The sequence below is a fragment of the Schistocerca cancellata genome, chromosome 3 (assembly GCF_023864275.1).
Source record: "Schistocerca cancellata isolate TAMUIC-IGC-003103 chromosome 3, iqSchCanc2.1, whole genome shotgun sequence".
NCBI classification, from domain to species: domain Eukaryota; kingdom Metazoa; phylum Arthropoda; class Insecta; order Orthoptera; family Acrididae; genus Schistocerca; species Schistocerca cancellata.
In genome coordinates, this window is record NC_064628.1 from 289,073,134 (window position 1) to 289,089,142 (window position 16,009).

Sequence of the window (16,009 nt, forward strand, 5' to 3'; positions counted from 1 at the left end):
TATGGAAGTTTCATATACGATCATTTTCAGTTCGTATCTGTAAAAAAAAAAAAAAATTTTCAACCTAGTTCTACCTGACTGACAACACATCTGTGAATCATATCGCAACTGTTTTTTTACAGCATCAAAGCAGTGCTTTATGCAATGTATATGAACTAAAGAAACTGCTTACACAATACTTCAAAATTACTTCCAGTAGAGTTGTTGCACACTAGAACGTTTACACTGCAGAAAGACGTGTGTCATTTTGCTTCAATGTTTTGCATTCTTTGAAAAGTTAAAGAATGTGTTTTTCCTGGACATGGTTATCTGTAGATTGGACAAATAATCTGTGAAAGCAACATTTTATTACAGGAAGTATAACTAATAATTACAGTAGATACATAACAAAAGACTGAAACTTAACATGCAAAGCATAGTACACTGTACAGAGAAACTGGAGGAAAGAATATACACATATAACATTTCATAGAAATGGTAGGACATCAACTGCACTAGAACACTATAACAACAAGGGAGAAATGAATGAAGTTTCACCAAAAGTACTATCACAATGATCAGTGAAGTACTAACAAGATATTAATTTTATGGTGCTGAATTTTGTGTAGTACAAAATAAAAAGAAAAAGTCAGTATAAAATGTAAACAGATTGCTAAAAGATTTATGACAATCATTTTTATATTTCAGAATGTTCACTGCTGAAGTAAAACTAGGCAGTATTTAACAGAGCTTTCGTTACTTAATTACTTCAGCAATTGAGAAAACTGTGGAAACTGATGTAGTTATATATATATACACATAAAAAAATACCTCTTGAAAGCTGCATTGAATTTTGTAGAGTGAAAAAACCTACAAAAAGTTGCTGCTTCTGATCTAGCATCAACATTAAATGGAGGTAATTCACTACAAGCCTTTTACAGTTACAATATTATGCACTGTAAGCACTTCATGCCCAACAGTAATCAGAAAATACAAGTATTTAACATCTTATTTCTCATTCTAAAATTTTTGGTTTCTCTGTACTCAAATGGGCACTTTTAGTGCAAACAGACCAATCTAGTCCTATTAGCACTTCTGGGCACGACACAGACTTTACTACTAGTCAGTAAAAATTCATGATTTGAAATTGATCATACAGCAATAAATTACTGTATCATGCAGATGGAAGTACAGACAAATACTTATATGTTAATTTGCAGAAATAAAAGAGTAAACACACAATTCCTACACAGGAAGAAAATTAAGAAATAAACCACAATTGTCATTTTTTGACTCATCTTTTTTTAAACATAAAGTACTCAAATCAACATATCATACATCAATTAACAACACTACACAGTGAAATACAAACAAAACTAAAAAAATGTAACTTAGTTCCACAGCCTGCTACATACTTACTAAGATTCACTTAAAATATATTCATTTAAGATTAGGGAAAACATGGCAAAGCAGAACAATCAATGCATTCTTACAGTACAGATCTGCATAAACATTTACCCGCTGTTGAGGTAATGCACTTACATTTGCCATGTATAATAAGTGGCCAGTCTGTGACTCACCATTTTACATTATACAAAAATAAATTATTTAATTCTTTCGATTAACAAAAGCTGTGTTCTGTAGGATAAGTGATATAAGATGATTTTCTGAAAAGAAAATGAAAATCATTAAATACTGTTTCCACCCCCTCCCCTCAATATTTATCACAAACTGAAATGATGGTATGAGAATACATTTTAGGAGGTAGAACTAATCCACTTAAAAATCAATAAAAACCCCTAACTTTAACACATCTTGAGTAATGAACTTTTACACCTTTCAAATGTGACATGGTTTGCAAAGATCTACTCTTCTTTCCATCAGAAATGAAAGGAACAAAAAACCACAAACAACTTAAGAAATCACAAATACTTATAATGTGCTCAGTCTGTCTAACAGGTACAATTTGCCATGCTGGAACAGGGAAGGCCTAGACAGGAAGTGAACTGGCTGCAACATGAAAGTATTTTCTGCATTTGCGACTTGTTCAGTGAAGGAAAGATCTTTCAGAAAAACTATCATTACTACTGTTTCTTAACAGTAACTCAGTTCCAAATGTGCAGAATTGTGTCAACAAACTTCAATTATATTACTAACTACAAGCAAATCATTTATAAATATTTTGTCATCTTCTGCTACTGCCACACTGTTCTCACATCTCATCTAATGTAAAAACAACATTAAAAATGAAATGAAACTCAACATTTGGTTAATTGTCCAGAAGCATTTACCAAAAGATTATTTTTTCCCCATGAGGATCAAAAGATTATTTTTTTCCATGAGGAGGTAACGCTATCTCTTGAATAATGTAAATTACTTTTCAATGAAACACTACTGTAATCACCCTGATTACTTATTTTGGCAAAATCCTTGCAGTAAAATTTTTAAATTATATAGTGATTCAACTGCAGTTACACACCGTTAACTGCAATCTAACACTAATGTTTTCTCAGATAAGGTGAATTTTGAAGCTACATTTTTACAATTGACCCTAGTAAGCAGTTGTTCTCAATTCCAACAATGATGATTAATATAACCTAATCATCAATATTTACTACTGGAAGATATAGAACAGACCAAAATTAATAAGGAGAAGCAAGCAGGTAGAAGACAAGGGTAATATGAAGTCTGACAATACAGGAGTCATGCAAAATCAAAGAACAAGGACCCGATATTCTGAACAAACAGTCTAGGAACTACGAAAGTTGAAATTTGTTGCCTTTGCTAGTAAAATGTGATAACCACAATGTTCTGCTGCATTTACAAACATCAGACACAAGTAAGTACTATGCTACCCAAAATTATAATAGGTATCTTGACATCAGTATGGACACAGCTGTTTCTGTTACATGAATAAACTAATTAATCAAATGATACTGAAACAGTTACACATAAATATTTGTTCATTTTACATTTAAATTTGGTGAAATAATAAATAATCACAGAATTCACTTACGAACACATCTCTCAAAATATATATACATATACATATATTTTTAAAGAGAGCGAGCTCCATGTGACCGGTTATCTTCACAGCATAATACTGCAGTTCTTTATAGCAACCTGCCCTGACAATTTGTCTCACCACATTTACAAATGATTACTCTCTCTGGAACACTGTCCACATCATAGCCATAGTTCCATGTTAGCTCTGTATTGGCTGGCACAAATGAATTAGTAAAAAATGCCACCCACGGGAATCTGAGATCATGTGTGTCCACAAAGACATTCTGGGCAAACAGGTTTGCATTACACGAATGATTGATAAATCGACCAACATTCCCGCAAGTTTTAGCATCCAGGATATATCTTCCATTCTGGCCAAACAGAATTCTTGTAGAGGGTGCCATTATTTTATGCTGCTTCCCAGTTGGCTTCCGAGAAACTGTGGTTTGTCCTCTGTGTTTTGAATTCTGCCTCTTGCCACAATCTTCTTCTAATTCCCTTTCGTATGCATTCTCCTCATAGACTTCCTTTACTTTTTCTGCAGATCTATACTACCCATATATAATTTCAGCATCCAGACCACATTGGCAGTAGAATCAAATTACACTATTCAACTGCATTTCTAGGAATATGTACTGCCAAAATAATAAAAACCTGTGTTATCATGGTGATTACAAACCAAAAAATAAAAGCAGTGATGAAACCATCAAATGGAGAGTGTCACCAGATTCCATAGTTCCCTTTTATAACAGTTAAAATGAAACCTATTCAAAGTGATTCCATTAAATAATGCCCAACAATGGAAGTGATAAAAAATGTTACAGATAAAATTGCAACTTACAAGTTTAAAATTTGGACATAATCTCCACCAATACATGTTACTTTATCTTTAAGTGATTATACAAGCAGGTATTCCCTAAAGAAAACTGAAATAGTTGCTCCTCCCAACTGTCCACTTAAAATTATTTTGACTGGTGAGCCATGGAAAATGATTTCTTTAAAAAATCAAAAAGTACACAACACAGAGATATAAAAAATTATATTAAAATTTGTTTAAAGAAGGACACACAATTTCTTGGATGAATGCCATCCTGCAATGGGGCAATTAAGAGAAATAATCAAACTGTAACTCTGGCAACTAAAAGCGATAATCAAAATGTGAACTGTGAAGTTTTTAAGAATATTTTTCCCCAAAGTCAAAATCAGTTTCATATACTTCTATTCATCAACACTACTAAATCTATTCTGAATTGACATACCTGGTGGATGTGGACAGACTATAAGTGTAAATGCAAGTACATACATGGCTTTTGAGCCTAACCATCCTGATGAAGCAAAAATGATCTCAGGAATAGAGTACAAAGTCTACTTAAGTGATATCTGAAAAAAAGGCAAGAGCTTCACGACACCAATGTTTACCCTGAGGCACATCATTCCCATTTGAAACACACATTTATGAGGAAAAGACGGCAATCAGATCATGAAATGACACACCGAGAGACTTAGGTGCAAAAATTAATGCACATATGCTACTACAGTTTTTATCACAAACTGAAATGAGTGCAAGTAAATGCATGAAATGAGAGAACATTAGCCATTAAAGTAGAAGGTCTGCATCAACAAATTATAACAAGCAGGCCATGAGGGTTCAGAATTAATCAACCAAACCTGGCTGAAGAAGACGATAAGAGAAGCAACTTAGTCCAGTCTTGTAAAACAACATCGTAACTAGGTTGTAAATTATATGATGTTTGTCAATAAAGTTTAGCTTACACCCACTGATAGTTTACAGAGTATGGAATACAGCTACAGTATTACTGTTCTGACACAGATTTGTTTAACAGAACATAAATATGTGGATCTTGTGCTGTAGCGATAAAAAGCAGAACTATGTGGATCTTCCTGCTATATGGATCTTAAACAAAGCACACAACATGTATGCTGCACAATAAACAGGATTAACACATTACTCTTAGCTTTCCCTTAAAAAAAAAAAAAAAAAAAAACACCTTTAAACTGCATACAGGGCAAATGCAAGTGAGACTACAATTTTACAATTCAATGAACAGAGCTTATAATTCCAGCAGTAATATATCAATCTTCGTTCGATAATATTCCCAACTATGCAGTAAACGTGCTACAAACTGATAACTCAATCTTTTACGTCTTACAAAAAGATGAAAATTATCAATTTTAGATACACTCAAACTTCAGAAGCAGAGGGAAATGTTAAAACATATCAAAAAAACTTTAGTGAATGTTTGCTATGTGGAAAGTAATAGCTGGCAAGTGAAAACTTCCAAAAGAAGGCCCCTTAAAATAAACACAGACATCAAATTCACAGTTTATTTAATAATGAAATATATCCAATTAAATCACGGGAAACTAGTGATTTAAGTATGACACAACTAGGAACCCCAAAGAGGTCAGAGGGAAATTTAATAAAATAATGCTTATAGTTTCTTTTTGTGTTCTGGCTTACCAATGGCACAATTAAAATCTTTCCTCCACTAACTTTCAATATTCAATGCATGCATACTTTCATGTAAACAAGGGCCAGACATTATTTTAAGGAAACTGTAGATAACATATTCTTCTATATAAGTTACTTTCTCTCTTCATATTCTTATATTATATAACAATTATAGTAACATTAACAAGGCAATAAGTAAGCATTTCTGTATAATATAAATACTTGTGTAACAGTGTACAACATTATTGTGAGTGATATATACACACATAATATATATTTATATATTTAATTGCTTGTTTTACAAACTAGTCTATAACAATGTTTTGTTCTTAAAGGAGTGGATTTCAATAGCAAGTATGTGATATTTTAATTTTAAGACCTACTTGTCACATAATTGCAAGATGGTAGGTTTGCTGACATTTTAACAACACTTAGCAACATACAAAAATATTCAGATTTTTTTTTTCTTTTTTCATTTTTAACTTCCATAGCTTTGGTATAACACATAAGCAAGGATAAAACTGCGCCATTAACAAAATATGTTTAACAATATTTTGATGATTAAAATTGCACAATTACATACGAAACACATCATTCTAAACCCTTATCATGTCGACAGGGAGAGCCATTTCAGCAGTCTGCATAATTTCTTTTCTGAAGAAAAGAGTGGAATTTATATGAAAATTATGACAAACCAATAAATTTGTATTTACAATTAACATAGTAGGTGCATAATAATGGCAAAATGCACAACTTACAAAATCTGTTGTTACATTATATTACAATGGTAAAATAGACAACCCAAAATTGCACTTCATGAACACACACCTGAAAATAATACTAACAAAATGCTTTTAAATAACTAGCAGTCACAACCTATATGGTACCTCACTGCAATTAACAGGACAAAAATATTCACAAACATTCTTTTATCAACTGGAATAAAAAAAGTGTATTCAAACAACAAATCACAATATTTCTCACAGGGTTGGAGAAAGCCTGTCACATTAAATTCCTAGCAAATGATCCATGGGACGGTTTTAAAGGCTTCCTTCCATCTTGCATAACTGCTCTATTTCTTCTGGCTCATTTGGCTATAATCTATGTCTAGTTAACTCAATCTACACAGTAAATGCTTACTCCTCACCTTGTTGGAAACACCAAACTTTAACAACACACTTCTCATTTCAGCTAGTGAGACACGTCCTGTACACCATCATGGTTTTTTGAAGACTCTTCTTTCTTAGCCTCTTTCTCCGACACAGAAGTCAACAGATCCGACTTTGAACTGCTTGGTATCCCTGTTCCTGATTCAGTATCCTGCTCATTTTCAGTCCCTATATTATTTGCTGTCATTGGTGTTGTTTCACCAGCAGAAAGTGACTGACTTGTGGCATCACCACTACTTTGTTTACTGTCCGAATTACCACGGATACCATCTTCACCATTGGTGCTCGTTTCTGGAGCGTCCGAGTGAACTTTTAATGCAAGCACTAGGTCTTGCAGAATTTCTGTCTCCTTCACTTCTATAAGTTGAAAGCGTTCATTCAATAATGTCAGATGGGCAAATACACAGTTCAGGTGTGCATGTAAATTTAGTAGAACCACTTCCTTGAAGTGACAGTGATATAGATGTGCCAAAACATGGAACAATAACCTCAGGATTTTTCGAACAATAGATTCAAATGAACTGGGAAATTCATTTCCTGTGAACAATATAACCATCATCAATATATATATTTAGAAAGCTTCTGCTATTAACATAACAACAAGATTGCATATCAAATTCTCTACAGTCAAACATTGATAGAAATATTTCTATTTACTTAGTAGTTAAGTTAAGTTAAGTAAGTAAATAAGTGTGTGTGTGTGTGTGTGTGTGTGTGTGTGTGTGTGTGTGTGTGTGTGTGTGTGTGTGTGTGTGTGTGTCAGGAGCCATTTATAATTGTGATATTAACGTTATTTGAATCTTATTCTTTAAATATAACAATGAAAACAATCAATTTCTGGCAATATAATGTAATTGGATGGACACTGCTTGGAGAGTAGACTTTTTATCCATCCAATTACATTATTCTTGAAATAGAAAAACAAAGACAACATACCATATTTTGTAGGAAATATTGTCTCATCACTGATAGTCTTCTGGGTAAATGTCATCACATAATCTATATACTGTGGCGCGGCAACTCGCGCTTTCTTACCCTTATCATCAAACCAAAGATAGGTCCTGAAACAATCATACGTTACTTTTAACATTAAATTTCCAATGAAATAAAAAAAAAAAGGGTGCTTATTTGTACATGTAACAGTGATTTTTTTTTCCATTTGCACTTGGTTCAGATGTGAAAAGCGCTGTAAAGATTGGAATATTTGCATATCATTGCTTCCACTGTTCGAAACATTTTTTGTAGTCATCTTTAAAAATGTCTGACAGTTCCTTTTTTTTCCTCTGTAGTTCTTCAATGTTGTCAAATCAGTGTCCTTTCATGCCCCTTTTCATGTGTTTAAATAAGAAAAAGTAACACGGAGCCAGCTCAGGTGAGTAAGGTGCGTGAGGCAGCGGAACCATGCCATTTTTAGCCAAAAAGTGTCTAATAGAGATGGCTGTACGTGTGCAGGTGCATTGTCATGTTGGAAGATCCAGTCTTGTGTCTGCCACAAATCAGGCCAAACTGTGCTCCAAGATAACCCACTAACCTCTGACAGTTGATCAGTTGCCTGTCAACAGACCATGAACAATAGCACTGGAATTGTTTCAATATTTTCGTCAATTAGGGCAGTTGATGGACGTCCAGAATAAGGTTTGTCAACTATAGACACATCGCCTTTTGAAATTGAGCAAACCACTCGTACACTTGAGTTTTTCCCATTGCGTCATCCTGATAAGCTGTTTTCAACATTAAAACAGTTACAGCAGCATTTTTACCAAGTAAAAAACAAAGTGTCACAGCTACGCATTGTTCACTTAAACTTGCTATCATAAAAAACGAAACAAGAACAGAACAGCACTAACAAAAACTATTACTGCACATGAACAGAACAAGCCAGGTCGACGATGCAGGCGGCACTGAACTGGCAATGAGTTGCAGTGGGGCAAATGTATTAGTCGTAATGGAGAGTATTTTGAAGGAGATAATGTTATTTTGTAAACTATTTGAAAATATACAGCTTTTAAAAAATAATTCTGGTATTTTGGGTACCCCCTCATATGCTGCCCGTTTGCACTCTCACAAACTTGGCTTTTTCGTTTGATAAAAGATTACACGTTTATCATCAGAAATTAAACCAAAATCAATGGAGAGCTATATTAAAATGATAGTTAGATGGTAAATGTGCTCATCAGAGCATGTTACTGTAACAATAAATCAACATAAATGCCAAGACCATGAATGTAAGAACAAGAGACCAAGAGGAGCAGACAAACACACAGAGAATGGTAACAAGCTGAACTTTCAGGTGAAGCCTATGTTTGGAAGGGAGAAAGCCTGACTGACGAGATTTTTAGAAATGGAGCTGATAATCTGAAAGTGGAAGGAAATTGACCATATCCTACCAAAGGAGTCATCCCAGTATTTGCCTTAAGTGGGTAGGGATTTGAAAATCACTGCAGACAACACAGTGAGTTAATGACTGCCACGCTCTGGGGTACATGGCAGGTAAGTATGCCTATCATTGGTTAGTAATTGTTTGTATACTGATGCCGACTTTATTATGATTTGCTATTTCATTTCTTATTTTTACACATTATTAGACAACCCGTCCTCTCGTCAACTACGAGCTAATGCTGAAATAAGGATGCCAAATAATGAAAGGATCGGTGTTGATTATGAGCACTGTAATCCGCCGGCACCATCAATGCATACTGCACATGATCCAATTGTACCTGAAACAGCTACACAACATCCAAATATACCAGAGCCATCTGTATCTGAGGTAAGAAACCAAACTATTTCAAGAGAGAAGTAGCAACAGTGTACTTGCAAGGACACCAAGCTTTACCAAAAGGAGCTGGGAGACCATCTGCATCAAGGGCATGTTCCGACAGCTGCATTATCAGATTCAGTTAGGTTTGATAAGACTGACCACCTCGTCCAGCACACAGAAGGAAAGAAGAAGAAAAGGTGTGCACACAAGGACTGTAAATCTATTGTGAGAACAATGTGTTCAAAGTGTACTGTGGGATTGTGTATTGACTGTTTTATTCCATTTCATGTAAAATAATGCTGAGTTCAAGGTTTGATTTTTGATTATTAATTGTACTGTGTCATAAAGTATCAATTGTATGATGAAGACTGAATAATAAATTTGCACAAAACTTGTATATGTAATAAGAAATTTCAATAACCTACTTATTTTAGTTGAAGTTGTAATCCATATAAATTTAAGTAGTGAAAGCACCTAGCATTGCTAGGTGGTAATGGTGGTAATGACTTTCGTCAAAACAACTCTGTTGTGTAATTTATGCCTTTTACATTCATAATAACGCAATTTTTTTAAAAAAATCACGAAAAAATTAATTCCGGCGCTGATGTGTTAAGAAGGACACAAAGAGTGGCTGCTAAGAGACGACATTGACTGAAGACCTGATATCCCTGTTAAAACATGGTTACCATGCATAACGGTTGTGTTGATCCCAGGCTGTGAGTGTCATAAGCATTCACATGTGGGCTGAGACTGCTGTGAGCACAGGTCTGTCAAAATATTGTACTATTCTCATGTCTTGCCTTGCCATTACATCAAGGGAAGAGTTAACTGAGGCCATACTGCCACATGCAAGTTCTGAGGACATTGTTAATCTTGCCCCGGTTAAAGTTTACTGGCTGACATAGCCTGGAAGACTCAGGCAATGGTTTCACAGTGTGAGGTATGCCCATTTACTTCTGAGCCCAAACCTTGCCACACAAAGTTTGGTTAAGTAGACAATATGGATCTTCAGGGGAGGTTCTTGTTGAGGCTGATAAAAAATGGAATCTTTATATGTTTTACATAATTTCATTTGTGGTGTATACGGATTGTGACTGCAAAAGGATTTTTTGACTGTGAAAGTACTTTAGAACTTATAGCATGATGAATGGAACTGTGCACCGACCGGAATATAGGCAGCTGCAGGTGCTCGATAAATTAGTTCAAGAAACGTTTTGACCAGTGTATGAATTCTTGTCCGATGAAGATTTGCTTAAAACATGTGCTGATACCACATGCAATATGATGAGAGCTTTGATGCATGCATTTTGAAATTTGTACCGAAACCTGTTCACTGTGGGGTAAAAACTGTCGAAACAGAAGCATATATAGTTGCAGGTACATTCAATGAAGGTTACTTGTTCATATATTCTGAAAAAAACGAACGCATCAGGAATTGTCGTAGGAATGAACAGTAAAAACTTCATGGTGTTATCTAACCTGAAGTTAGATAACCTGTCCCATGCACCCTCCCACCACCACCTACTCCCGTCCTGTAACCCGGAAGGTGTACACGATCAAAGGCAGAGCCACGTGTGAAAGCACCCACATGATTTACCAACTGACCTGCCTACACTGTGAAGCTTTTTATGTGGGAATGACCAGCAACAAACTGTCCATTCGCATGAATGGACACAGGCAGACAGTGTTTGTTGGTAATGAGGACCACCCTATGGCTAAACATGCCTTGGTGCACGGCCAGCACATCTTGGCACAGTGTTACACCGTACGGGTTATCTAGATACTTCCCACTAACACCAACCTGTCAGTACTCCGGAGATGGGAACTTGCCCTTCAGTATATCCTCTCTTCCCGTTACCCACTAGGGCTCAACCTCCGCTAATTTCAAGTTGCCGCCGCTCATACCTCAACTGTCATTCAACAACATCTTTGCCTCTGTACTTCCGCATCGACTGACATCTCTGCCCAAACTCTTTGCCTTTACAAATGTCTGCTTGTGTCTGTGTGTGTGTGTGTGTGTGTGTGTGTGTGTGTGTGTGTGTGTGTGGGCGCGCGCACGAGTGTATACCTGTCCTTTTTTCCCCCTAAGGTGAGTCTTTCCGCTCCCAGGATTGGAATGACTCCTTATCCTCTCCCTTAAAACCCACAACCTTTCGTCTTTCCCTCTCCTTCCCTCTTTCCTGATGAAGCAACCATTGGTTGTGAAAGCTTGAATTGTGTGTGTATGTTTGTGTTTGTTTGTGTGTCTATCAACATGCCAGCACTTTCGTTTGGTAAGTTACATCATCTTTGTTTTTAGATATATTTTTCCCACATGGAATGTTTCCCTCTTTTATAACCAATTAATTTGATTTTTTGAAGTGAAAGATAATTAAATTTAGGGGGCCTTAGCAAGAGCTCTCTTTGTAGATAAATTTTAAATACCTTTTCAAACATTTGAGCTTTGAAAATATGTCCATTTCTTGGGATGCTTTTCTAATAGCTGCCATTTTTTACTTTTTTGAAGTGCTGGCTCCCAAATTCATTCCAGTTTAAGAGTTTCCTATTTTTATGAGTTTAACAAATAGCCACAAGTCTGTACAATGCTTTGTGCAAATCAGGACATGCTGTGAGGTGCTTACTTTGATACGGGCTGCTGCTGCTGCCATTTTTAATTTGTTATGAGACACAAACATTTTTCATACACAAATGTACCTTTAATAAAGTGGTAAAACTTTCGTTTTAATTAAAACAACCTTTGTAAGAAAAAAAATCTAAACTTTGATTTTTCATGCCTCTCGACCAGAAACTCCCCGTAAGAGTCCAATCAATTCCAATCCTTTTCATTTTGGAAAAAATAAGTTCCAGAGCTCTCAAGATAGATACTGGAGTTGTATAAGATCGAATGGGATATAGTCATATGTTTTACTACAGGGAGGAAATTCTGGTTTAAGATTTGTGGTAAATAAGAAATGTGACTCAATGGTCCAGTGACAAAGTGATAGAATATGTATCCAAAGGCCTCTGGCTCAACCTTCAGTCAGACTTATGAACTTCATCTGTCATGTATCACTTTTTCCACCTCTGGCAATGCTTATTAATGTGAGAAATGTCAAGTTGCATCATCTTTCGGAATCCACCTTAAATTATGAGTCCCCAATAACTGGCTGTGTTCAAACATCAGAGTAATGCAACGGCATACCACCTCGAATAGGACCATGTCTAGTAACATATTTTGGTATCTGAACCAATCTCCTGCCTGATGATTTACCTGTTTCTAGTAAAGAAGAAAATTAAAGACAACATTTCAGATGTTGAGATACTCTCAGAGAAAATAGCATGAATTCTTTTAAAAACAAAGTTTAGATTAGATTACAAGCATTTACATTCCAACAGATCCACAGTGAAGAGATCCTCCAAGATACAGAACATGTCAGAAAGCAAGAACACACAATAAATATTTACACAGAAACAAAGTATGAAATGTTTCTTCCTCAGATGTCATGTGGAATGGTCCTCATGGATGTGGAATAAGTAAGAAAATCTCAAAAATATTTTCATTTAAAACATAATAAAAGAACTCGCCACAAAAAATGTAAATGTTGAATACACCGAGCTGTGTATATAATTCCTAGGCTATTGTAACATGCACTGTAGATAATACTTGCACTATCTGATATTATCAGTAATGTATATCAATCTGTCAGTTCTGTTACGAAATTAGTCAATGGAGCAAAAGTAGTTTTAATCCTCTGAACTCCTCATAAACTGAACTTTATGAGTAGTTAAATGTTTTACAGCCACTGGGAAGTTATTGAAAATGAGCAAATATGTCATATTAATAATGTATTTGATGTAAGTTGCTTTTTGTTGGTAGTTTATTTTATTGGACAAGTTTCGGGTGTTCGCCCTACCATTGGCAGAATTTTTATGACAGAAGACAAATATTTCTTACAGTGTGTTATTCATACTACAGTAAACTCTCAATTATCCACAACCTATTCCTCCCCCTTTTTTTGGTGCTGAAAGTTTTTCTCCGTCTAGGAGTGGTCACGGGTGAACAAATATCTCATGCTACAATACCACTGTCTTAAACAATATGTGGTACGAACATTGCAAGGCTGGACTGTAAGTGTTGCACAAGACAGTCATTGGTTTCTGTTAGTGCTGAAAAACGTTTGAAAAGTGAACACACATTTTGTTAAGAAAAATTTTTGAAAAACGAAAACACATTTTGTTAACGATACAGCAGAAACTGGAAATCATACAAGAACTCAAAGAAGATGGTACTAGTATGTGAATCTGGCGTTGATTTACAATGTAGTTGAAACTACGCTCTGTGACATTCAGTAAAATGAAGACAAAATAATTCAACCTGCTAGTTCTGACTCTTCTAAAGGTATGTCAAAGCAAAATGCTATGAAAATGTCTACATAAACAGAACTGGATAAAGCCATGTTTGAATAGCTTCAACAGAAAAGAGCAAAGGGCACACAAGCATCTGGCCCAATATGTGCTCAACAGGCCCAATTTTTCTTCATACCTTGGGGACTGAAGTCTTGGTTAACAAGATTTAAACAGCACCATGGCACCCGGAAGGGAGCTGTCCAGGAAAAACGTTAAGTGGGGAGAAAACACAGACAAAAGTAGTTTGTTTTGGAAGTGTCTATCAACAAAGATGCTAGTTTTCAAGATGGTGCATAGTGCACCTGGTTATAAACCAAGCAAGGAAAGGATAACTGTGTTGTGTTGTGATAACGGTGTGGGATCACAAAGTTAAGCATGGTATAGCAAATAAAACTAAAACACCATGCTGTTTCAAAGGAAAAGATGTGCACAATTTACCTGTTCATTCTTTTTACCAGAAAGGAGCCTGGATGGACCCCACAATATTTCAAAACATGGTTCCATAATTGCTTTGTATCATAGCAGCAAGAACAGTTAATGTTGAAGGGTCTGCCTGCTAGGGCTGTATTGTTACTGGAAATGCACCATCACACCCAAATGAAAATGTTCTGAAATTAGATGACAGGGTGACACTCTTGACAGCCTTAATCCAGCTAATGGATCAGGGTGCTGTTGCTGCCATAAAGAAAATTTATAGGGGAAGTCTGCTACAAACACTTATCGATAACAGCAGCAATCTTCAAACATTTTGGACACACCAGTGATAGAAGTAAATTATGAAGTATTGAAGGCATCATGAAAACAAACAATGTATAAAAACATGAACGCTAAAATGCATAATTCTCTTACGAGCTATGAGCTCATGTTCATGTTCACGTTCATGTTCACTACTGTGGAACACATCTCTTCCACTGAAGAAGTGCTCACAGCTTTTAAGATATGAACTTTAGAGCCCTTGTTCACCAGACTTTTTTTTGCTTTGAATGTTCTGTTCCTGTCATGTCCCCAACTACTGCAATTTCTCCTGGGACACCCTCTGTATACAATCAGCATAAGAATTTTTAAAAGGCTATTTACATTACATTAATACTTGTTACACAGATCATGAATACGACATTTCATAATGATGTGGAATGTGTCAGTTTAACATAAGTTTTGATTGTTGTTGTTGTTGTTGTTGTTGTTGTTGTTGTCGTCGTCTTCAGTCCTGAGACTGGTTTGATGCAGCTCTCCATGCTACTCTATTCTGTGCAAGCTTCTTCATTTCCCAGTACCTACTGCAACCTACATCCTTCTGAATCTGTTTAGCGTATCCATCTCTTAGTCTCCCTCTATGATTTTTACCCTCCACGCTGCCCTCCAATACTAACTTAATGATCCCTTGATGCCTCAGAGTATGTCCTACCAACCGATCTCTTCTTCTAGTCAAGTTGTGCCAAAAACTCCTCTTCTCCCGAATTCTATTCAATACCTCCTCATTAGTTATGTGATCTACCCATCTAATCTTCAGCATTCTTCTGTAGCACCACATTTCGAAAGCTTATATTCTCTTCTTGTCCAAACTACTTATCATCCACATTTCACTTCCATAAATGGCTACACTCCATACAAATACTTTCTCAAACGACTTCCTGACACTTAAACCTATACTTGATATTAACAAATTTCTCTTCTTCAGAAACGCTTTCCTTGCCATTGCCAGTCTACATTGTATACCCTCTCTACTTCGACCATCATCAGTTATTTTGCTCCCCAAACAGCAAAACTCCTTTACTACTTTAAGTGTCTCATTTCGTAATCCAATTCCCGCAGCATCACCTGATTTAATTCGACTACATTCCATTATCCTCGTTTTGCTTTTGTTGATGTTCACCTTATATCCTCCTTACAAGACACTGTCCATTCTGTTTAACTGATCTTCCAAGTCCTTTGCTGTCTCTGACAGAATTACAATGTCATCGGCGAACTTCAAAGTTTTTATTTCTTCTCCGTGGATTTTAATACCTACTCCAAATTTTTCTTTTGTTTCCTTTATTGCTTGCTCAATATACAGATTGAATAACATCGAGGAGAGGCTACAACCCTGTCTCACTCCCTTCCCAACCACTGCTTCCCTTTCATGGCCCTCAACTCTTATAACTGCCATTTGGTTTCTGTACAAATCGTAAATATCCTTTCGTTCCCTGTATTTTACCCATGCCACCTTCAGAATCTGAAAGAGAGTATTCCAGTCAACAT

At 35.8% G+C, this 16,009-nt stretch overlaps 1 protein-coding gene across 3 annotated transcripts in view; it reads right to left on the reverse strand.

The window, feature by feature from the left end:
* Positions 1–327: 327 nt before the first annotated feature.
* Positions 328–16,009, reverse strand: part of LOC126174971 (MOB kinase activator-like 2) — a 355,251-nt gene continuing 339,569 nt past the window's right edge. For all 3 annotated transcript variants that reach the window (XM_049921443.1, XM_049921442.1, XM_049921441.1), the window contains exons 4-5: positions 7,564–7,688; positions 328–7,164 (exon numbers count right to left, since the gene is read on the reverse strand). In XM_049921443.1, coding sequence (XP_049777400.1) covers positions 6,650–7,164; positions 7,564–7,688 — 640 coding nt within the window. In that variant the 3' untranslated portion in view covers positions 328–6,649. The remainder of the gene's footprint in view (positions 7,165–7,563; positions 7,689–16,009) is intronic.